Source organism: Myotis brandtii, unplaced genomic scaffold (assembly GCF_000412655.1).
Source record: "Myotis brandtii unplaced genomic scaffold, ASM41265v1 scaffold320, whole genome shotgun sequence".
Taxonomy (NCBI): domain Eukaryota; kingdom Metazoa; phylum Chordata; class Mammalia; order Chiroptera; family Vespertilionidae; genus Myotis; species Myotis brandtii.
Genome location: NW_005362270.1, coordinates 82013 through 105047, shown reverse-complemented (window position 1 = coordinate 105047; position 23035 = coordinate 82013). Strand labels below are relative to the sequence as shown.

The 23035-nt window shown below is 47.9% G+C and overlaps 1 protein-coding gene across 1 annotated transcript in view; it reads right to left on the bottom strand.

Moving 5' to 3' along the window:
* Positions 1–382: 382 nt before the first annotated feature.
* Positions 383–23035, bottom strand: part of CCDC180 (coiled-coil domain containing 180) — a 46670-nt gene continuing 24017 nt past the window's right edge. The window contains exons 20-38 of the mRNA XM_014543197.1: positions 20728–20903; positions 18975–19155; positions 17943–18089; positions 17151–17295; positions 16859–16975; positions 15508–15606; positions 14493–14612; positions 12916–13088; positions 12563–12618; positions 12369–12444; positions 10801–10878; positions 10626–10692; positions 9700–9841; positions 6246–6439; positions 5588–5725; positions 5002–5113; positions 2818–2923; positions 1964–2099; positions 383–566 (exon numbers count right to left, since the gene is read on the bottom strand). Coding sequence (XP_014398683.1) covers positions 438–566; positions 1964–2099; positions 2818–2923; positions 5002–5113; positions 5588–5725; positions 6246–6439; positions 9700–9841; positions 10626–10692; positions 10801–10878; positions 12369–12444; positions 12563–12618; positions 12916–13088; positions 14493–14612; positions 15508–15606; positions 16859–16975; positions 17151–17295; positions 17943–18089; positions 18975–19155; positions 20728–20903 — 2392 coding nt within the window. The 3' untranslated portion in view covers positions 383–437. The remainder of the gene's footprint in view (positions 567–1963; positions 2100–2817; positions 2924–5001; positions 5114–5587; positions 5726–6245; positions 6440–9699; positions 9842–10625; positions 10693–10800; positions 10879–12368; positions 12445–12562; positions 12619–12915; positions 13089–14492; positions 14613–15507; positions 15607–16858; positions 16976–17150; positions 17296–17942; positions 18090–18974; positions 19156–20727; positions 20904–23035) is intronic.

Genomic DNA, 23035 nt, shown 5'->3' with positions numbered 1-23035 from the left:
TACAATCCTCGTTGTGTTATATGTAAAATACACTCTTTTCCAAAAGACTTAATTATTTCATCATCCAAGATGAAGCACCAAGCATGACTTTTGTTAGTTATTTGCTTCAAAGTACTGGTCGCTGTTGTAAGTGACCTATTCCTCTCACCCGCCATCCCTGCTAACCACAGGAACTCCTCCGTTCACCTCCGTCTTCCTCATTGGAACTGGTGTCCATGGGGGCAGGGACCACATCGTGCCCTGGCCACAGATGAAGCTACAGTGCTGGGTACAGAGCAGGAATGATGGATAGATGGATGGATGCGTGCGTGCATGCATGGGTGGACAGACAGATGGACAGACAGGCAGGTGGACGACGGATGGACAGAGACGGATGGGGAGGTCAAGAAGCAGTTCCTACAAAAGGAGCCTTTATTTGGGGTGAGTTGAGGGCCTCGCTAGTACAGGCTCTGGAGGGTTTCCACGGATCTCTTCCAGCTGTTCTTCCAGCGCTGGGCCTCGTCCACCTGCACTGTGTTCTCGTCCTGGATCTTCTTCAACTCCTCTTCAAACAATGCCAGATATTTCTAGGAGCGAGGCAGCAGGAAGAGGCCGCATGAGGAGGGGCTTCTGGACTCTGTGCTCTAGAGCAGTGGTCGGCAAACTGCGGCTCGCAAGCCACATGCGGCTCTTTGGCCCCTTGAGTGTGGCTCTTCCTAAGCCTTAGGAGTACCCTAATTAAGTTAATAACAATGTACCTACCTATATAGTTTAAGTTTAAAAAATCTGGCTCTCAAAAGAAATTTCAATTGTTGTACTGTTGATATTTGGCTCTGTTGACTAATGAGTTTGCCGACCACTGCTCTAGAGGAACACTGCAAACTGCTGGCTGCTAGCTTTAACCCACCCCCGGTACTGGCAAGAGTTCCACCAGTCATTTCTCATGTATTTGCCCAACAACCAATCAGGCAGGTCTGATTGTTCAATAGATGGGTAAACTGAGGCTCCGACTGAGCCTTGCCTGGGATCACCCGGCTAGAAAGAGACTAAGCAGGGACCAGGACCCCGGTCTACCAGATATGGACTCTGCACTTCTTGCTAACTGCTGCCCACCCTGTGGCCTCCCTGGGGCTGCGGGGTCCTGGCTTCCTCGGGAGGCCGAGCCCTCTAGGCTTCAAGCCCTCGCTGAGCTCAGCAGGCAGAGCCGGGGTCCCCTCTGCCTGGGGCTTGGCATGGTAGCTGGGTCAGGGCGGCCCCGGGCACAGTAGGCTTTCCCAATACCAGGGTCAGCATATCTCTGGGCAGGAAAAGGTTTCTCTCTGGGCACCAGGACCAAAGGTCCACACATCTTCAGAGCTGAGAGGGCCCACAGGTGGCGTCCAGGTGTAGCCTCTTCTTCAGAGAGGCCCCCTGGTGTCTGACAGGCACTCGGTTTTAACCCTGCCTCTGCCACTCTGTAGTGGCATCTGGGGGGCACTCTCTTTAAGCCTCAGTGTCCTCATCAGTAACATGGGACAATTCTACCTTCCTCATGGGGCTGTTACAAGGATTCAATGAGATGCCTCATGTTGAGAACAGACACCGTCAGCCGTTCCACCCACTGCTCCCAAGGCCTCCCTGCCTCTGACCGACTCTGGCCCCTTATTCCTCTGAAAAGCCTTCCTCCTGGCCCCTTGTTCCTCTGAGAAGCCTTCCTCTCCCCGCAGTCTGGGTGGGGGGGTGGGGTGGCCTCTGCGGGGCTCCTGCTGTACTGGGCTCTCGCCATCAGACTCACGCTATCCCTGGGACTGGACATGACCAGCGGCTCACGTCCTTGTGTCTGAGCACATCGACACTGTGCTCTGGGGCACCCTGACGTGTGCCATCTGCTCCATGGCCACAGGCCAGGGCACTGTGATGGGAAGCTGTCTCCTTCCCCAGCCGGCCCAACGGGGCTGCGGTGCGTCCCTCGGGCGCGCCAGTCCCCGCCCGCCTCTCCACTCACCAGGTAGACATCATCTCGGGCTTCCACGGTCGCCAGGTGGCCCAGCGTTGTTTTGAGGGTGGTGATGGATGGTGTTTTCCGGAGGAGAATCTCGTTTTGGATGGTGACTTCGGTGGGTTTGATTCCAGGCCACTTCCTACAAACAAACATGCGTGTAGAAGCCCCGCAGGCTTGCCTTCACCATTTGCGGTGCACCCTCTAACCCTGGTGGGGAGATGAGCATTCCTTTAAATGTCTTCATTAAAAGAAAGCCCCTTCTGATCATTTAACGTTAAGCTTCTTCAAGCGCTTTTTTGTATTTTCATCCGTGTGAAAAGTTTAAATCCATGTGAATCGACAACCCTGGGCTCTGCCTGGGCAGAGGAATGGCACACCTCTCCTTGTTTCCTACTTCTGGGCCCTCGTTTACGCCTCAGACAGCCAGCCAGGTGGCAGCCGCAGGCTCCTGCTCCATTTTTTCCACTGCGCTGTAACAGCTGCTGCTAAGAACGAAGCTGGGCAAGTCACTCCTTCCTTCTTCCTGAGTGACATTCTTGGGGCACAGGAACGAGCACTTTGACAGCTCTTGTTACACATTCTCAGTGCCACCAGCAACCCTAGAATTTGCCTCACGGTGGGAAAGGCCTCCTTTTCTTTGTGGGCCCCTTTGTAGATCCTAACGGCCACTGAGTTCTCAGTATGTGCCAGGGGCACTCCAATCTCATTTAACTTTCTCTTCATAATACCATAGAAGGTAGGCTGCCACGCCCATTTCACAGATGAGAAAACTGAGACACAGAGCATAGGGCTATTCCATAGCACTGCCCCCAGCAAAGACAGCCATTCTTGGTATACCTCCTGTTCGTGGCTCTCACCTGCTGCCCCGTTCGATCAGAGGCTTCTCACTCTCTTCCTCCAGGGATAGCCCAGCAAGTTTCCTCCGAATGAGAATTGATGTTTTCTGTTTAGGGGGCTCCATCTCTGGCAGGCAAGAGACAGGTTACTGACCGAGGCCTTGCCCACAGCCTGAGATCAAGCCCCCCCCCCCACCTCTGGCCTTAGAGAAATGAGGGCCTCACTCCCCTTCTCCCCACTTGGAGTCTCCCATGGGAGGCAGAGCTCCTCCCGCAGAAAAGCTGACTGCACCAGGTATGTAGGCTGTATTCTTCCTTTTAAAAAAAAGATTTTTAATTGATTCTGAGAGAGGGAGGAAGGGTCAGGGAGAGAGAGAGAAAGTCGACGTGAAAGCAAAACATGGATTGGCTGCCTTCTGCACATCCCCCAACCTGGGATCAAGCCCACAACCCAGGCATGTGCCCTGACCGGGAACCAATCCAGCAACCTTTTGGTCCCCTGGGTGATGCCCAACCAACTTAGCCACACTAGCCAGAGCTGTAGGCTGCATTCTTAAGTTTCTTTGTAACTCATATTGAATTTATTATTTTACTATAATGAATATTTACTGTCTTTGTAATACAAAAACTTTAATAAGAATAATATATTTTAATTACTTAATAGATTAGTGATAAATGAATAATACTTAAGATGTGATTTAAGTGTTTCTATAGCTATAAAAGTAATATGCACATTATAAAAATTTTAAACATCCCTAAACCTGGAAAAAAAAAAGATTTTAGAAGTCTCTGGTAATCCCAGCCACCAGAGGGGATCATTGTCAACAGTCTGGTACTATCTCTCAGGCTCTGTCTCTCATTCTCTCTCTCTCTCTCTCTCACATGAATTCATATATAGTGTGTGTGTGTGTGTGTGTGTGTGTGGTTTTTGAATGGGATCATAGAAAAGTACTCACTGTCAACTTGTGTTTTCACATAACAGTATTTCTTCCTGCCTTTCCACATTAGCACATATAGACCATTAAACACACTTTAATAGCTGAACAGCAGTCATTGTACATTTCAGCCATAATTTATGTATCCAATCCCTTATAACTAGATATTAGTATTGTTCCCAATTCTTTGCAATGTTAGTGTTGTGATGAATATGCTTTAGAATATGTCCTTGAAAAACTGTGCAACTATTTCTGTTGGATAAATTCCTAGAGCAACAACTGCCAGGTCAAAATTAAGAACTGTGACCGGTAAAAGGAAGAGAAAAGGGAATTTTGACAGGTACTGACAGCGGGTTGCCCCCGAGAGCGGTATCAGTGTTACCCTTCTCCCAGGGTCTCTGTGGCACTTGGGCTTCCTCACATTCTCACCAGGGCTGGTTGCCACCAAACGTAAAAGCCTTGCAAGGCTGTTGGCGAAAATGGATATATTCATAATGTTCATATTTGCATTTTTTGTCATCAGTAAAGTTAAGCATTTGTTACATTACAGTAATTCACTGGCCATGTGAATTACTTCTCTTTTGAATTGCATGTGTTTGTCTTTTGTCTCTTTTTACAAATTTGACCTGGTAGAGTTCTTTGTACCACAGAGATGTTGGGCTTTTCTTTGACTTTTAGATAGTAGGAATATTTTTCCAGTTTGTGGTTTGTCTTTTCATCTTTCGACAGTTTCCCTTGTTTTTTTGTTTTGTTTTGTTTTTGCCACAGAGAAGTGCCAGCCACTAAGGGAGAAAGATAGAAACATCAATGATAAGAGAGAATCATTGATCGGCTGCCTCCTGCACCCCCCCTTATTGGGGATCAAGTCCACAACCCAGGCATGTGCCCTGACCAGGAATCGAACTGTGACCTCTTGGTTCATAGGTCAACGCTCAACCACTGAGCCACGCCAGCCGGGCTCAGCCATTTCCTTTATGGTTTCTGGCTGTCATCTCATAGTTAGGAAAGCTGTCCCTACTCCAAGATTATGAAAATATTCACTAGTAGAGTTTCATTTTCTACATGTAATTGTTGACCCATTTGGGATTTGTTTTTTAATTTTAAAAAAAGTTATTTCTCATGGAAACAAACAAAAATTCATCAGTCCCCTCGGTGGAGAATCTGTTTTCATTCTGGTGGAGTTGGGGAAAGGCAGAAGTCCCGCATGGCCCGTCAGCTTGGGCCTCGCCAGTCCCCTGCGGCCAGGACACAGGGCCGTAGTGCCACTTACTTGCAACCTGGACATCATCGACGATGACCACTTCATCCAGCTGCAGCAGGAACTTCTCGGTGAAGCTGGCCAAGCTGGTTATGAATAACCGGCCGCACTTCCTGATGCATTCCTGGAGGAAACACGGGGAGCCCAGTTGGTAGCAGAGAACCTTGCCTCCGACAGCAGGCTGAGGGAGGATTTGGGGAGCCAGCGGGTAACAAGACAAAGCCACACATCAATTATAGCCAAGGTAACTGACATTTGGTCCTCAGCCAGGAGACCTCTCCCAAGAGGTGATTTGGCTTGAAGGTAGGAAATGATTCCGAAATGGCCAAGGGACAATTCACCAAAGAAGAAATAAAACTAGACATGGATTGTGGGGGAAAAGTTCTCATTAATAATTTTGTAAATAATTAATTTAGAAATTAAGAGATACAAGTCACAAACGGCCAATACTGACCATCTCCACCTGTAAAACCCGCCCACTTTCATCTCCTGACGTGGCCAGGGTGTCGGCACAAAGCCGTGCTCCATGCTGGTGCCGGGCTGTCAGTGGGGTCATCTCTCTGGAGGGCAGTGCTTGGGAATTGATGGCACCACTGACCTCCAGCTTCTCCTTGGTGCTCATAATCATGCTGTCCAATTCTTTCTGTCTTTTCTCTTCCATTAGACACAGAGACTCCATTTGTTTTGAATGTATAGGGTGTCCAAGATTTGGATGAAGACTCTGGGCATTTTTATCCTTCAATTAAAAAAAATCCAGAAATCAGCAGGAATTTCAACCATGCTGTCTTGAGGTCAGGACCAAAAAGTCACTGGCCTATGTCCTCTGCCAGTTATGGCAATGGCCAGACTGGTGTGTGTTCTGACCAGGGTGTGTGAAGGGCCATGAGTGGGCAGAAAAGGCAAGATAGGGGCCTGGCTGGAGCTGACTCTGAGGGGAGGGGGAGGGCGAGCTGAGCACCTGCCCAAGCATAATCCAGGCTTTGATTCAATGAGAGGAACAACTCATGGCTGTGAGACCAGGGAGACAATCATTGTTGATCTCAATGACAATGGCCGCACATAACCCAACTGACCCACCCAACAAGGAGTTTACTGAATGACTCCACTGAAGAAGCTGCCGGTTCCACTCTCATTCCCCCAATGCCTTATGTCCCCCAGTCCCCATGCAACAATCCCAAGCCTGGCCCATCACCTTCCCTGGGACTCAGTTCTTCCCATGCCCTGCATCCATTTCTGCTCGCCCAGGGTCCCTGAACCTGGAGAGGAAGGGCAGGTCCTGGAGCCCCCACCTTCCTTTTCTCCAGTTGCTTGTGATAATTCAAGAACTGTTCCCGGATCTCTCTGGTGGAGGTGCAAAGTTTTTGCCAGTTGTTCTCCTTGAAATTTTCCATCACCAGCCAACACATCTGGGGCAGCAGCTCTTCGAATCTCCGCATCTGGGCGCGTAATTCTGTAGACATTGGGGAGGACAGGCCAGGGGGGAGGACAGAACAGAGCCCCATTGCTGAGGGGGTCTCTCCAACCAAGGCCCGAAGCAGTTTCCCAGAGAGAGAGACTTGGTCTTTGATGAGGTAATACCTATTTCATCAAAAGGGGTCCTGTGGCCAAACTAGTGTAGAGAAAACTACTACAGCATAAAAGTTCCAAAGACTTTTCTCTTCTAAACTCTGCAGGACTTTTCGGCTCATTTAAAATAACATTATATCTTTAAGCATTGTCTCATCCACTCCCTCTTTAAATATCGTCTTCACTCTAGTCTCCTGCCTGTCCTCTCGGACTTCTAAATAGCTATATGTTAGATCTGCTCTTTCCTCCATATCTCCTCACCTTTCTTCCCAAATTTCATCTGTTTTTCTGTGTTGCATTTTGGATGTTTTCTTTGCATCTACGTGCCAGTTTACTAATTTCACCTCCACCAATGAATAATATGGTTGTAAAGCCATTTATAATTTTTAAGTTTCAACTATTTATTTCTCAAATATAGGAGTTCTATTTGGTTCTCTTTCATTTCTACTTGGCCATTTTCATAATCTCTTGCTCCTTACTCATTTTTCCAATTTCCTCTTTTATTTGACTCTAATAAATGCATGCTTTTATATTTTCTGTTTGATATGTTAAATATATAGTCCTTACTGGCCTCATCCTGCCGCCTACCTCATGTTCAAGATACCTTTTTTTCCGTGTGTGTGTGTGTGTGTGTGTGTGTGTGTGTGTGTGTGTGTTTTGTTTGTTTATTTTTACCGTGATCTCTTTTTCTGGGCTTTTTATTTTGGGGAATCCTTGGAGGCCTGAATTGAAGGTGGATTTTACTAAAGAAGATTTGTAGCCCTAACTGGTTTGGCTCAGTGGATAGAGCGTCGGCCTGCGGACTGAAAGGTCCCAGGTTCCATTCCGGTCAAGGGCATGTACCTTGGTTGCGGGCACATCCCTAGTAGGGGCTGTGGAGGAGGCAGCTGATCGATGTTTCTTTCTCATCGATGTTTCTAACTCTCTATCCCTCTCCCTTCCTCTCTGTAAAAAAAATCAATAAAATATGTATTTTTTAAAAAAGAAGATTTGTAGTGTCTGTATTAAACAAGCATCTGGCACAACTAACTCACGATCATTTTCAGCTAAAGTATCAGCGAGAGTCCTTTTGGATGCTCCACAGAAAGTTAAATTCAGGTTTAGCTCAGTGTGACTTCAAGTTTAAAAACCACACTGGGGCTGGCTTATAGGTGTGGATTCTCATTGGACTTTTTCTTCTTCTTTACCCAGCACCAAGGTTTTTAATAAGACAGTTTGGGTTGTAGGAGTGGGAGGGGTGGTTTTTGTCTCATTCCCCTTACTCTGTAGGTAGAGCCCTAGTGTCCTTTCGGACTTTCCACCTTGGGAGGTCCAGGCTTTGTCTCCTGTTCCCAATGCCCTGAAGGCCATGAAAACAGAGGCTTAAATTCACCTGGGAGTCAGCAAAGTCCTTAGGGCAAGAGCCAAAATTACTGCTCAATTTATCTCTCAGAGTTCCAATTTTGTTTACGTCTGGGGCCTGTGTGTTTCCTGCTTCACAGTTAGCTCGATGCATTTAAAAGATTTCATCACAAACATATTATATCCAGCATTTTTACACCTTTTCACTGGGAGAGTTGGTCAGATACCTGGACTCCCAAACTGTAAGAAATGGAAGTGAACATTTACTGTGAACGGAGAATCTTCCAGAGACGCACATAATCGGCAGCATTTCCCAAGCCCATTCGACCATGGGACCTTCACTTTATGGAAGATGATATAGAACGGAGTTCACCTGGGGAAATGCTGAGCCAGAGAAATGAGATGCTGCCTGCAGTGTCTATTCCAGTCGTTGCACAGCCACAGTAATGAGAGCCACGGCCGACTGTTTTCCCCTGCACATGGCAAGTCTGTGCGAGGGGTTTCATCCTCAAAAAGGCCTTGCATTGTGGGTTTTATGGACGAGGAAACTGAGGCTCATAGAGGCCAGGTGGCTTGGTCAAGGTCATACAGCTGGAAGATGGCAGTGCTCGGCCTGGATCACAGGTCTGACCATCCCCTAATCCTCTCCCTCTTCTATCCATGCTGCCTCTCCACCAACACAGCAGGCCTCTAATGGGCCCTCAGGTTCCCTGACTTACAAGAGGAATAACTAGGACTTACAACTGCATAAAACACACATGACTATGGATGAAGATGCAGAGGTACATGGAGGAATGGGCAAGAGGGGGGTAAAGGAGTTTTCACAACTCCTTTAAGTCATAAGAATGACTTATTATATTACATATAACAATAAATGTAAATGGCAAGATGTATCTACCTGCCTATTTTCATATCCCTGTTCTCCAGGGGGCACTCTCTACTGAGTTCATCCCAGCCTAGCCCAGCCCAGGCCAGGCATGCAGTAAGCACCGTGGAAGGATTCTTCAAATGATTAAACACAGTCACCATATGACCCAGCAATCCCATTCCTAGTCACACACCCCAGAGAAATGATTACCTATGTCCACACAAAAACATGTACATGAATGTTCATAGCAGCATTATTCACAATAGCCAAAACACAGAAACAATCAAATACCCATAAATGAATGAGCAGATAAACAAAATGTGGTACATGCAGACAATGGGCTATGATTCAGCCATTAAAAGGAATGAAGTGCTGATACACACAATAACATGGATGAACTTTTAACACATTGTGCAAAATGAAAGGACCCAGTCGCAAAAGACCACATACTACATGATTCCATTTATATGATAGTTAAGAACCGGAAACTCGATAGAGACAGAAAGTAGATTAGTGGTCGCCTAGGGCTGGGAAAGTGATGAGGGACCGGGGGTTCTAAACCTGACAGTGGTGATGGTTGCACAACTCTCACTAAATCCATTAAATTGTACACTTTAAATGAGTGAATTATATGCAGGTGAATATCTCAATAAAGCTGTCGAAAATATCTGTGCAATGAACAAAGCATTGTTAGTTATAGAAATCACCACATATCCCAAAATAAGGGGCCTTTTGGGAGGAGGCATTGTTATTTCCCCCAGCTAAATCTGATGAAGGTTTTAATTCTAAGATGTCAACTTTTCATGGAGAGGCTCCTCTGACTCACCTGGTGACCTCCAGGTCAGAAGGTAACATCCAGACCCTGAGGCCCAGGTCTAGCTCAGGCAGTGGCTTCGTGCCACACCGGGGCCCGCCTGCCGGCCGCCCGCACCCACCTATGAGGCAGGAGTTGTGGTAGTCGTCCGTCTGGTTCTGGTACTCCAGGATCTTCTTGCAGACGTTCTCCACACACTGCTCCAAGGTATCAGACATGCAGTCGGGCCTGGTGACTGAGCGCTTCTCCCTGCGGTAGAACTCCTGCAAGAGAAGGTTGGTGGCGTGTGGGTGAGGACCCTCGCCATGGGACTCTGGTCCATGATCCTGGCATCCTCCTCCCTGCTCTCAACACTGCCTAGCCTTCACTCCTGTGGTCCCCTGTGCTGGTGACCCTTGCTCTGTCTGTCCTTTTCACCACTGCTGGTGTCACAGGGCTATGCAAGGCACAAGAGAGGGGATGGCACAATTCTATTTATCCTTCAAGGCCAGTATGGAATCTCTCTTCAATGACAGGGCTGAGGGCTTACTATGACGCACCAAGCTGGTTACCAGACTGAGGGCCACCAATATGGATGATCCAAAGCTCCTCCTCCGAAGGACTCACAGCTCAGCGGGAGGCAGACAGGAAAATGCACAGACACTCCTGTGTGGAGCGTGTGCTGAAACAGGGTACCGAGCAGTTCCTGTTGGAGGACCCCCTGCTGACATGTCCCGCCTGTCTCCCTGTGGTGCCGCCATGTCTGTCACCCTCCTGCTGGGCACTGGCCTCAGCGACAGAGATGGGCTTGCTCCTCTGGGCAGACCCAGTGTCTGAATACAGTTAGTGTCCAAGAAATGTTTAGGTCTGAATAAATGGCTAAATGAATGAATGAATGAATGAGGTTTAGCTGGGTAACCATGGTCATGGGGGCTGGAACCCCTTTTCCCCAGTTTCACCCACAGGGCCCTTATCAGCAGAATGCAGGAGGCAGAAGCAGCTGGGGGCATGCGGCCAGTGGCTGGCAGAGGGGCAGGCAGAGAGAGGCTTGTGGGCTACAGCTCTCACCTCTATGACATTCATCAGATGCTCATTGATATCCCAGAGGAGGGTCAGGATGACCCCTTTAAAATCCCTGCAACAAACATGAGATGGATTCCTCAGCGGAGTCAGGTTTAGCGAGCGCCCCTAGATGGACACAACAGGTTAAAACGTAGTTAAAGGGAAAGGCGCTGTCACTTACTCGGCCTGAATAGGTGGCTTGTCCCAGAGCACCTGGTACCGTCTGTCTATTCTGTTGGGCTTGGTAAACCGTGTGACACTGTGGGACAAAGGTGAGTCAGTGCTCCGGAGGCCGGGGACAGACAGGCATATCTGAGCCTGCGGGAGCCCCACCTCCCTGTAGGCTACCCGCTTCCCACGTTTGGGGCTGAATCCTTCAAAATGCCTCTCTACTCCTCAACAGTTCTGGAGACAACCTTACTGTGGAAATGAAGCCCTACCGCTGAATCCCACCCAAGGCCACTGAGAAGGGGGAAGGGAGCCAGGTGCTCGGCCTGCAAATTTGTATCCTTGCTACCCTGTGTGAGCCCCCAAAGAAAAGTGGGTTGAGCCACATATAGGGTTGCAAGACTTTCAAACAAAAAAACAACGCCCCCATTTAAACTTGCATTTCATATAAGCGGCGAATGATTTTTTTAGTGTATTTCTCATGCTATATTTGGGACATACTTACACTAAAAATATTACATGTTTTTCTGAAACTCAAATTTAACTGGGCATCCTGAATTTTCATCAGGCAGCCCTAGCATCATGGATTTCATTTTGTAGCCTAAACAAAAGTGTCTGTAATAATCGGCCCCCAAATGACCAGGAATTGGTTAATAGGTGACAGCTTTCCAAAGTTTTGTCCTTGTTTCCAACTTAAAACCAAACAGAGAAAAACCAAACATACTCCCCTAACCAATCATATCGGATGCCCCACAGCTGCCCTCCTCCCACTTCCCATTGGAGGCCAACAGCCTCCAATCACATACACCCAAAGCCCTCCCTCTTCTCCACTATAAAGCTTTTCCACTCCTCTGCCTGCCTTTGAGTCTCCGCTAAAATGCAAGTGACATGGCCGACTCCCTTGCTGTCGCAAGTTCTGAGTAAATAGCCTTTGCTTTTCTCATTTGGTTGATCTTTGTTTACTTCTGCATTGCAGATGGCCTGAGTGTTTAAAAAGACCTTCTGGAGGTATGCAAAGCCATAGTTTCCTCACCACCACTTGCTCAAAACCAGGAATTAAACCACATCAATGAGGGCTCACAGAAGACCAAGAAAGTTTGTGGCCTGCTCTCCCCCTTCTGTAAAAGCCATGTTGGGTGTTAGCCAGAGCTCATGCTCACTGAGCCATGAGTCTAATCACTCCAACGCGGCATAGTGGGCAGAGCACATGGCTGGAAGGCAGAGGCCCAGACTCCTCCTAAGGTTCTGTGATGTCACCCAAAGAAAGCCATCTCCAGGGTCCAGCTTTCTGTTCAGTATGATGTGCGTGGGAAGGTAGAGGGCTTGGATCCACCAGCCATCACCTTGGGCACCACTGAATTCTTAGACAGGCTCTCTAAGAGGGAATGAGCACAGATATGACCAAAACCAGCATCAGAGCTGGACCCTCACTGTGTCCCTTGGAGTCTTAAAGCTGTGGGCATAGGCGGCACATCCTGATGACAGACTCTGGTAAAGTAACAGGGTGGTCTCTGGCCTCCATTTAGGGAGACAAGGTTGGGGTCTGGGAAGGGGAGATCTTGGGCAGCCCAGCGTCCCTACCTCCCTACGGAGGTGGCATTGGCACTGGACAAGGTCTTTGCAGAGTGTTCTCCCTGGTTCCGGTGTCGCTTGAAGCCTTTGGGTGACAATCGCCCAGGACAAGAACAGAGGACCCCAGGTGAGTATGGACCAGGTGGCACCATTGGCTTCCCCACTGCCAGTGCCCTGCGACTCACAGGCCTGCTTGCTTTTACCTGTCGGCCATCGAGTTTTATCACCTGGGAAAACTGAAAATCTTGAGTCCTGAAATCTGAAACCAAAGGAAAGGATGTGAGGTTTTTCCCAGTGACCATGAGCACAGTTCATGCCAGACACTGGGCACCACCCCGGTTAGCACACAACACAACATGACTTCATCCTATCATGAGCCCCATTTTAGAGGAGAAAACGGAGGCTCTGAGAGGAGAGGTCCCTTGCTTAAGATCACAGGCTTTCAGGGGTGGGCTCCCATGGGAACCCAGTGTGTGTGACTCCAAAGCCAGTTCCTGAAGGCTCCGGGCATGGGCCCCGGTGGCAGGGCCCGGGAGTGCACCCCAGGGCCACTCACTGCAGGATCTTCTTGACCACATCGATAGCTGGGTCTTCAATCATGGGCCTCCCCATGCGGCTTGGCTGGACAAAGGACTCAGGGGTGACCACATCTACCTTGGCCTCCTCTTCAAGGACTTCTGAAGACGCCAGGACATCACTCTCGTTGTCCAAGTCAGTTAAGGTGCTGCTCTGCAGGCCAGAGAGAAAGGCCCAGCCTAGGTGCCAGGGAGGCAGATAGGCTGGGTTCACACTCCAGCACCACTTTGCTCAGGTGCTGCAGCTGGAGGCCAGCTGACTGACCATGTTGAGCCTCTACTTTCCCATTTATAAAACAGTAACAGTCACATCTCTTTTGGAGGGCCACTCACTCATGCATGCATGCCAACTTTCAACAATGTTCCCTGAGTGCCTGCTCTCTGCAAGGCTCTGCCTAGGTCCCTGGACATGGAGTGAAGAGGCCACATGGGCCCTTGCCCTCATGGACCTTAAAGTCTAGTCAGAGAGACAGACATTTAATACATATCAAGTAAATGTTTGGTCACAATGGGAACCAGTACTGTAAAGGAAAAGATCCAGTGTCTTCTATGAGACTGAGGGTCATGGACCTGTAAGGCTGGCCTGTGGGTGTTCCCAGGCAATGTTTTTAACTCATAGATGAACGCATGGATGGGTGAGTCGCCAACTCCCCCTTGAGGTGGACCTTAGAGAAAGGGTCAGAGTGGTGGCTCACAATGAGAGTTCAGTTCGACTGTCCCCTCCTTTATTCCGAGTCATGACACTGCAGTGGGCTGTAAGAGGGAAGGCCCCAGCTGGACTTCTAAGCTTGTCAGGAGCAGCAGTGGTGGCGCGATGGAGGCTTAGTGTTGATGGTGTGGTGGGAAGAGCTTCCCCTTAGAAGGAAAGGCTGGTTCAAAACCTGGCAGGGTCTGAGGGTAACTAGAGCAGAACGTGAGGGTGTCCATTTATGCTGCCAGAGGCTGCTGTATAAGTCTGATGAAAGTGACATCTTGGGGCGGGGGCAAAGTGGCATCTTGGGGATACCAGAAAAATGAAGAGGCCATGGAGGGTGGACTGTACAGGTTGCTGCATGGGTCTGATTTCACCCAGAGGGCAGGAGAGTGACAGTCACAGTGGCCTTTTCTAGGGTTTGGTCTGGCTGCAGCTCAGGAAACGGATCATGGAAGGAAGTGAGAAGCTAAAGACAGCCAGGGGGCAAGAGACCAGGGGATTTGGATGAGGTGGTAGGGGTGGGTAGAGAGAAGCTGGTGGCCGCTCATGGGTATGGGTGGGAAGGAAGAGGCTGAAAAGTGAGGCTCCTCTGAGAGCTGGTGGGTGGAGTGAGCGGAGGGCCCTGATGGGGGAGAGGAGGTGGTATCAGGAGGTGAGGGATCCTCTAAGAGACCAATGCAGGGAAGTGGCCCATCTTGGATTTGGACCCAGATCTGACTGCACAGCCTGTGGCCTTTCCAAGGCACCCCATAGGCCTGATGTCCAGCAGGGGCCTGGGAGCGCCCTCCTCCCTTGGGCTTTGCTGAGCCCTGCATTCTCCAATAGCTCACCCCCACTTCCCCGCCACCCCGTTCCATGCCTTACAGCAAACACCACTTGAGTTATAGACGCGTGCTTCCGCTTGCAGTTGAGGTACTGAATCCTCTGGCTCAGTTTTTCTTTCCAAGTTTGTATGAAGCCATGGAAGTCTTCAGTGACCACTACCTAGTGAGAACATGGGAGAAGAAAGCCGCAGGAAGCAGGCTGCAGGAGGGCGGGCTGATTCCATCTGAATCTCAGGAAGGGGAGCTGGCTGGTGAGAATGCCTCTTGGTTGGATGGAGGCCCCTCACTTGCAGGAAGGGCTCTGGGGGAGTGGCTGACGCTCCCAGGCTGCTGCACTGGGACAGCAGCTCCTTCAGCGGATAGGGCATTGGGAGTTCCATTACCAGGTCTACAGATTTGTTCTCGGCAAGTGATTTAAATATACTTGACTCAGTCTCCCCATCTGCATGATGGGGACAGGGAATGCTTCCCTAGGATTTCTCCTGGATCTTAACACGCTAGGTTCAGAAGGAAATGTTTGGCCCCAGATGGCAAGGGTGTGCAGAAGTGAAATGACCACAACTTTCTGGAGGGGCATCTCCAGGACAATGTCACATGCACACAGCGCTAGAGTAGCAATCCCACGGCCCATGCCCCACAGGTGTGTAGGAGAGCGCAGTGAGGTGCCAGGGACATAAAGAAACATCGGCATCAAAATACAGGAGTCATGAGTGGCTCTGCAGGAAATGAGAACAACATGAGTGATGTGTGTTCTCCACTCTGCTTTGTGGATGTTGGAACTTTTTCCAAGAAGCATGTGTTACTCTGCAAGAAAAATCAATAAAGACAGAAAAATAAATGTCCTCTATTGTTAGACAATGAAACCTTAATCAGTCGCTGAAATGAAAGAGAAAGGACTCTCTCATTGGACTCTAGCTGCCTGCCTGGGATTAAGTAGGGAGGCTCCAAGGCCCCTCGTGCTGGAGAAATCTTGACCGTGTAAGTGTATTTCCAGCTTATGATTCCAGCATGAGGCATCTTTACCATTCATAGCTTAGCAACTACTGAGCACTTACATTTTTATCTCCCCTTGAGTTTCGATACATTTCTACTTTGCTTTGAAGCTGTTCCAGAGAAGAATTTAATCCATCTGCTTGTGAATTAGATTTTGCCACCTAGAAAAGACAGAAGTTCCAAGATTTGTTTCTAGAATACTGATTTTGATCAGGAAAATGTTTAGTGAAACATATTACCTGAGAAATGAATTAAATACTGGAAAAATTAAATCAGGAGGGGGAAAAGGCACAATCTTATCAGAAACTTGATCAATGTGCGTTTTAAAGATTTTTTTTTAAATTGTCAAATAGATAAGGCTTAAAAATAAAATTGGTGCCTAACCGGTTTGGCTCAGTGGATAGAGCATCGGCCTTCGGACTGAAGGGTCCCAGGTTCGATTCCGGTCAAGGGCATGTACCTTGGTTGCGGGCACATCCCCAGTAGGGGGTGTGCAAGAGGCAGCTGGTCGATGTTTCTCTCTCATCAATGTTTCTAACTCTCTATCCCTCTCCCTTCCTCTCTGTGAAAAATCAATAAAATATATATATAAAAAAAATAAAATTGGTGACTCACAGCACTGGTCGAGGGTATGGGTATGTTTCTAGGAATTTATCCATTTCTTATAGGTTATCCTTTTGGTTGGCATATAATTGGTCATAGTAGTCTCTTCTGATCCTTTGTATTTCTGTGGTATCAGTTGCAATGTCTTTTATTTCTGATTTTATTTGAATCTTGTCTCTTTTTTTTCTTAGTCAGTCTAGCTAAAGGTTTGTCAATTTTGTTTATCTTCAAAAAATCAGCTTAGTTTCACTGATCTTTTGTATGGTTTTTCTAGTCTCTATTTCGTTTATTTCTGTTCTGACCTTTAGGTATTTCCTTCATTCTGCTAAAGTTTATTCTTCTTTTTAAGTTTCTTTTTCTTTTTTTAGTGCCTTGAGGTGCTCAGCTAGATTGTTTATTTGAGATCTTTGACCTGGACTCACATTTTGGCTGTACCGTTTAAGAGCTCTGTGTCCTTGACTAAGTCACGTACTCTCTGCGTGTTTCTCTCTAAAATGGGGATTAAAAGCAGTGCTTGCTTTGTACAGTTCTTGTAAGGACTAATATAGCCAATCAAAATAAGTCCATTAACATTCAAAGAACTGAATGAATGTCAGAAGCTATGACGATTTAATCTGTTTTCCTGGCGGAGTGCAAGTCCCATGGGGCAGAGACCACACCAGTACCCCCAGCTTCTAGGACAGTGATGGCATGCAGGTGTGTGTGTGTGTGTGTGTGTGTGTGTGTGTGTGTGTGAGAGAGAGAGAGAGAGAGAGAGAGAGAGAGAGAGAGAGAGAAAGAGACACCAGATGAAGAATTAATCGGTCCCACCTCACACTTAATGTTCACTTGCAGATTTGTCAGCAACCGCTGGATTTTCTCTAAGAAAATAAGGTCCACAGACAGGTTATGGATTTTACTTTCAAACTTGTTGATAAAATCATTGGCCTGTAAATAAATATAGAAAGTAAGGGAGGGGGGCTTAATTGGGCACTTTTGGGCTTCAGAAGCAGAGGGGGACAGGCTCAATTAATGGTTGGAAAGGGGGCCTGACTGGCCTCGTTGACCTTGTAACCAGGTATCCTGGGAGCCTGGCTGGAGGTCAAGGGTGGGGCTCACCCACCTGTTCCAGGTATTCGCTCTCCATCTTCTCCATGTTCATCATGATTGAGCTTTCAACAACCTCTATCCGGGTAGCTTCCTTCTCTAGTCGATTACACAGTGACTGAATTTCTTCAGGAGAAAAGTTGCCTCCTTCTGAAAACAATCTGAAAATAATTTGGGAGACATAGAAGCCACTGATCAGACCTGAAACTTTCTATTCATCCCAAATATGTGGTTAATAAGGCTTTAAATTAAAAGTACAAGATCAAGGTAAAATGAATGCAGGTAAGTCAAGGACAGAAGCAGGAAAATAACCCAAATGCCCATCGAGGGATGGGTGGATAAACAAAATGCAGTATATGTGCACAATAGAATCGTATTCAGCCTTAAGAAGGGAGGAGACTCTGGCACACGCTACAACATGGATGAATGTTGAAGACATTATGCTACGTGAGATAAGCCAGACACATGAAAGGACAAATGTTGTGTGATTCCACTTCTAATGAGGTATCTGGAGGCAGAAAATCGAATGGTGGCTGTCAGGGGCTGGGGGAAAGGAGAACGGGAGTTAGTACATGACGAGTTCAGAGTTTCCGTTTGCAAAGATAAAAAAGTTCTGGAGATGGATGATGGTGATGGCAGCACAACACTGCGAATATCCTTAATACCACTGAATTGAACATCTGAAAATGGTTAAAATGGATAGTTTTGTGTTATGTACATCTTGTCACAATAAAAAACTAAAGGGGACAGGACCAACTCTCAATAGAGAAAGCCTGGTGGCCGCAGAGGCCCGGAAGCTGGCTCCCACCTGCTGTGCTTGATGAAGTCAATGTTGGTATAGCGAAGCTTGCCCAGGCTCTCCTCCAAGTACTGGCGGAAGCTGCGCAGGGACACCTGGATGACATCGACGTAGCTAAGCAGCTCCCGGTTCAGGGTGCTGCTGAGAGTGACCAGCCTGGGGACATGGGAGGGGCAGGGTGGTGAGTGGCAAGGGAGGCCAACCTGGAAGGCTGCTTGGGCTCCACTGCTGTGCCCAGCTGTGAGGCCACCAGCAGCACTGCCCATCGTCTCTGCACAGCAAAAGAGGCATTCGAAGGAAGTTCAAAATGCCGGCGTGTGCGGGACACAGTGTGGACCTCTCAGTGTGCGGGGGTCAGAGGGCCCCTCTCTCCTCACTCCAGCCCCTGCCACCAAATTGGTAAAAGAATCCCTGGGTCCTACTGAATCTTGTCCTCCCTCTGGCACCCCCGCTCTAACTCCCGGCAGCATGGCTCCTGTTCCCCGGGGCTCCCGGAATGAGTGCCCTGCAGGTTTCCTCTTCACACCCAAGTCCACCCTAACCAGTTGCCTCTTGTGTAGCTGGTCACTGTGCAGAGACCTGTGAGGCCTCCTCGCCTGTTACCAGACTGAGCCTCCCTGAGCACGCAAGAGCCCCCATCCCAAATCCCTGCATGGCCTCCTGGAACCCCTTGCTCTGCCCTGAGCACATGTCTACCTCCAGTGGGGCCAGTGCACCTTCCTGATGGGAGAATTCTGCCCCTACCCACCTTCCTCCATCCTGATTGCCCTGGACGGAAGGGGACATTTCAGGATATATTGTCTGCATAGAGCACCCTTTGTTCTCTCTGACTGCTCACCTGCCCCGGCCCCCAAGCCCCAGACAGATGTTTCACACTTGGACTCTGACTCTCGTGCAGAGGTGGAATGAAAAGAGAAGGTTGCTCCATGGCCTGGAAAACCCCGATTCTTTTATCCACCAGAGGGACCACTCCTCTGACAGCAGCCACCCGGCTGTGTTCTAGGCCCACAAGGCCAGGGTGGGGGACTCCAGGGCCCTTACTTCTGGCTCTTGGTGGCATTCAGGAAGATGTGTTCCATGTCACTAATCTTGCTGCGGAAGTTTTTAGTCTTCACGTTTTGCTCTTCTTGGAACTGGGAGAACATCAGCTTCTCCTTCTTCAGCGCCTCCAGCACCCCGGCACAGTGGCTGTCCAAACGCTCTTGATGAAGCAAGAGCTCGGCTGAAATGAATGAGGGAGCTGAGGTCCTCTGGGCCCCGAGTCACCTCAGGATATCCCTTTCCCTGACATGACGGCTGCCCTTTCCAGGCTGCTGCAGAGCAGGGACGATTCAGGACAATGTCCCTTATTCTGCCCTGCTGCCCTCACCGGGGCGTGGCCTGGGAATGGGCACAGATATCAGGGAGGCCAATTTGAAACTGCCCCAGCGTCTCTAACTGGAGAGGAAGCTCTGCCCAGCTATGGCCAGGGAGGTCTCTGCTGGTGGAGACGCCCTGCCTACAGCTAAAGGGAACAAGGCCTGAGAGATGGAGAGCCCCAGAGAAGCAACCTGGGAGCAGGTGGGATAGGGGCAAGGTGTTGGGGGGGCGGGGCGGGGGTCAGGGATCTCGGTGAGAGGGCCTGGGAGAAAACATCCAGCCCACAGCTGGGTTGTTCAGGGTGGTTCCTTTTGATCATTTCCAATGAACCTGAATTCCAGTGGACTTCTAAGATGTAGTAAAAAGAACCGGGATTTGGCTTCAAAAGATCCATCACAGGGCTTTAGAGCTAGCAGACAGGCCCAGCTCACCCTATCTGACCTCCCTACCACTGGGAGAGGTGAAAGTGCTGTGGTCCCAGCGCCATCAAAAATGAATGGTGTGGCTCTGGGACATTGCTTCTCTGGCCTTGACTTCCACATGGTGCATTGGGCCAGGGAGCCAGGGAGGGGGAGGAAACCAGCCTTTGGAAAGCACCTTACTTATATTTATCGTTGATGCACATTTTTCAGATGAAGACAGTGGGGTTCCAAAAGTCAAGAAGGTCTCCTGAGGCCACAAGCACGGGGGCTCCAGGCCAGGTTGCCTGATTCCACAACCATTTCACCACCCCAGGCAATAGGAGGTTGGGTGGGATCCGGTGGGAACTGTCTGAAGGTCTGTGATGGAGCTTGAAGTGTGACCCAAGTGAAAACCTAACAGGGGTCACGGAAGGATCCAACTAAACGTGTGCCCCCGCCCCCATTACTGGAGCCCTCTGCCTAAGAAAGAAAAGGCACCACTTTTAAGTGTTATACATTATAAGCAGAAATTAATGGCTACCACTTCGGGAGGCCTGTGGCTTGTATGAGTTGCTGACAGTTCCTCACTGTATCGCTGCCACTAACAACATCCTCTTCTACAGGTAAGAGACAGCCCGGAGAAGTCAGGTAACCTGGCCGAGTCACACAGCTACAGTGGTTGAGCCTGACAGCTCTGATCCCGGAGCTACAGGCTTGCCTCGGGAGCATCCGCCACATATCTGACAGGTATGTGAACAGATCTGGGATCCACACAGCTAAAACAGGACAACACTCTTCGTTTCAATATTCTAATGCCTCTTTAAAAACAACAACAACTATGAAAACATTTTGAATGAGTCTTCTTGAGTACTACCTTCTTGGCCAGCCTGGGAGGAGCAAACCCTTACACACGTGGTGTGACAACAAGATAAGGGTTGTGTGGTGCAAACTGGGGCAGCGAGTGAGCGTGGAGCTGAGGTGGCACCGACACCAGGGGTCTGGGGCAGGGCCGCCTTCCCAGGCAGGGGCTGTACCTGCCCTGACGTTGTGGATGTCCTTTTCAATGTGCTCTGCTCTTGGCTGGTGCAGGTGCAGACGCAGCTCCAGTTCTGAATCCAGCTGATGAATCTTGGTGGACACGATGACCCGGGCACTGAGAGAACATTGGTCAAACCACTTCTCTAAGTGCTCGAAAAAGCCAGCTCGAAGCCTGAGGGAGAGACCAGTGAGGGTCATTCTGACGGCAATCGGGGTCTACGAGAGATCTTTCCATATTGATAAAGTATTTTGCCCTTTCGCTCTTTCTTCCTTATTTTATTTCCCCAAAACACTGTGTTTTTGGTGTGGGTGGACCATAATTCTTTAACCATACCCCTGCTGGAGGACATTGGATGGGTTTCAACTATTTGTTCTTACAGAGAAGGCCACAGTGAATAACCTTGTACATATGTCAAGTGTAGACGCATTTCCATAGGGCAAATTCCCTGAACTGGAATTGTTAAATCAAAGGCTAAAATACATGTGTGATTCTTGAAGATACAACCAAAGTACTTCTACTTCAAGGCAACTTGAACTCCCATCAGCAGTGAGGAACAGTTCCTACTTCTCCATAGCCTCGGAGTGCATTGTCAAACTTTTAAATTTGACAGCTTTGTCATATTATGACTGAGATTGAGCATATTTTCATTTGTGGAAGACTATTGTATTTCTTTTTCTGAATACTATCCATTAATATATTTTGCCCATTTCTCTATTGTGTAACTGATTGTTTTTCTTATTAATCTCTTTATACAGGAGCTCTTTATATATTGGGAACATGAGGTCCTTTGACTGTGATGTGAGTTGCAAATATTTCCCCAGTTTATCATGTCTTCCTTTTTAAAAGTTATGTTGACAGCTGTGTATTGTTAAGATGTCAGTTCTCCCCAAATTTATCTATAGATTCAATGAGATTAAAAAAACAACACACACAACTCAGCAGATGTCCTCTTATTGAAACTGATGAGCTGAATTCAAATTTATATAGAAATACCAATGGTCAAGGATAGTTAAGACAACCTTGGAGAAGAGCAGATTTGGAAGACTTACACTTTGAGATACTGAGACTTGGTATAAAGATACAGTGCTCAAGCAAGGTGAGGTGGTGATGCAAGGATATACACACAGAGCAAAAGAAAGAGGCACAGCAGAGCAGTGGGGAGAGAAGAGTTTTCCAAATGACCTGGGGTCAACTGGTTATCCATATGGGAAGAAATTAATGTTGACTCCTACCTCACACCATACACAAAAATCAATTCCAGGTGGATTTACATCTAAACGGGGAAGTTTAAAACAATGTCTTGTGGCAGATAACATAGGACAATATTTTCATGACCTGGGGCAAGCAAAGATTTCTGTAATCCCAAATTACACTAACCCTAATAAAAAAATTTATGATTAGGAACTTATGACAATATTTTCATGACCTGGGGCAAGCAAAGATTTCTTAGATAGGACACAAATTACACTAACCCTAATGAAAAAATTTATGATTAGAAACTTAATACAAATTAGAAATTCTGTTCATCAAAAGATACCTTTAAGAGAATAAAATAAAGTGCCCTACCGGGTTTGGCTCAGTGGTTGGAGCGTCAGCCCTCAGACTGAAAAGTCCTGGGTTCAATTCCGGTCAAGGGCACATACCACATACCTGGGTTGCAGGCTTGATCCCCAGTGCTGTTCAGGCATGTGGGGGAGGCAATCAATCAATGTGTCTCTCTCACATCAATGTTTCTTTCTGTCTCTCCCCCTCCTTTCCACTATGTCTAAAAATCAATGGAAAAAAATATCCTCAGGTGATGATTAACCAAAAAAAAGAAAAGAAAAGAAAAAGAAAGAAAGAAAGAAAAGAAAGAAAAAAGAAAAGTAACGGGGAAAAAAAGGTAAGCAAAGAGAGGGAATGAATATTTGCCATGCATTTACCTGACAATAACCTCATATCTAGTGGAAGTAACTAACTCATATGAGTCAGGAGAAAAAAGATAGATAATCCACCAGAAAAAAAATGGGCAAAAGATTTTAAGATAAAATAACCAAATGGCCAGTTAGTATATAAAAAGATGCACAACATCATTACTCATCAGAAAAATAAATATAAAACCACAATAAAGCACCACTACACGTATACCATAGTGGCTAAAATAAAACTGCTGATAATACCAAGTATTGGTGAGGATATGGAGCAAGTGAAACTCACACACTGTTGTAAACTGTTAAAAACACTTTTGAAATCTCTTGGCAGTATCTTTTGATTTTATCTCCTCAAGACGGATACATGTATAACTCCATGTCCTAACAATTCCA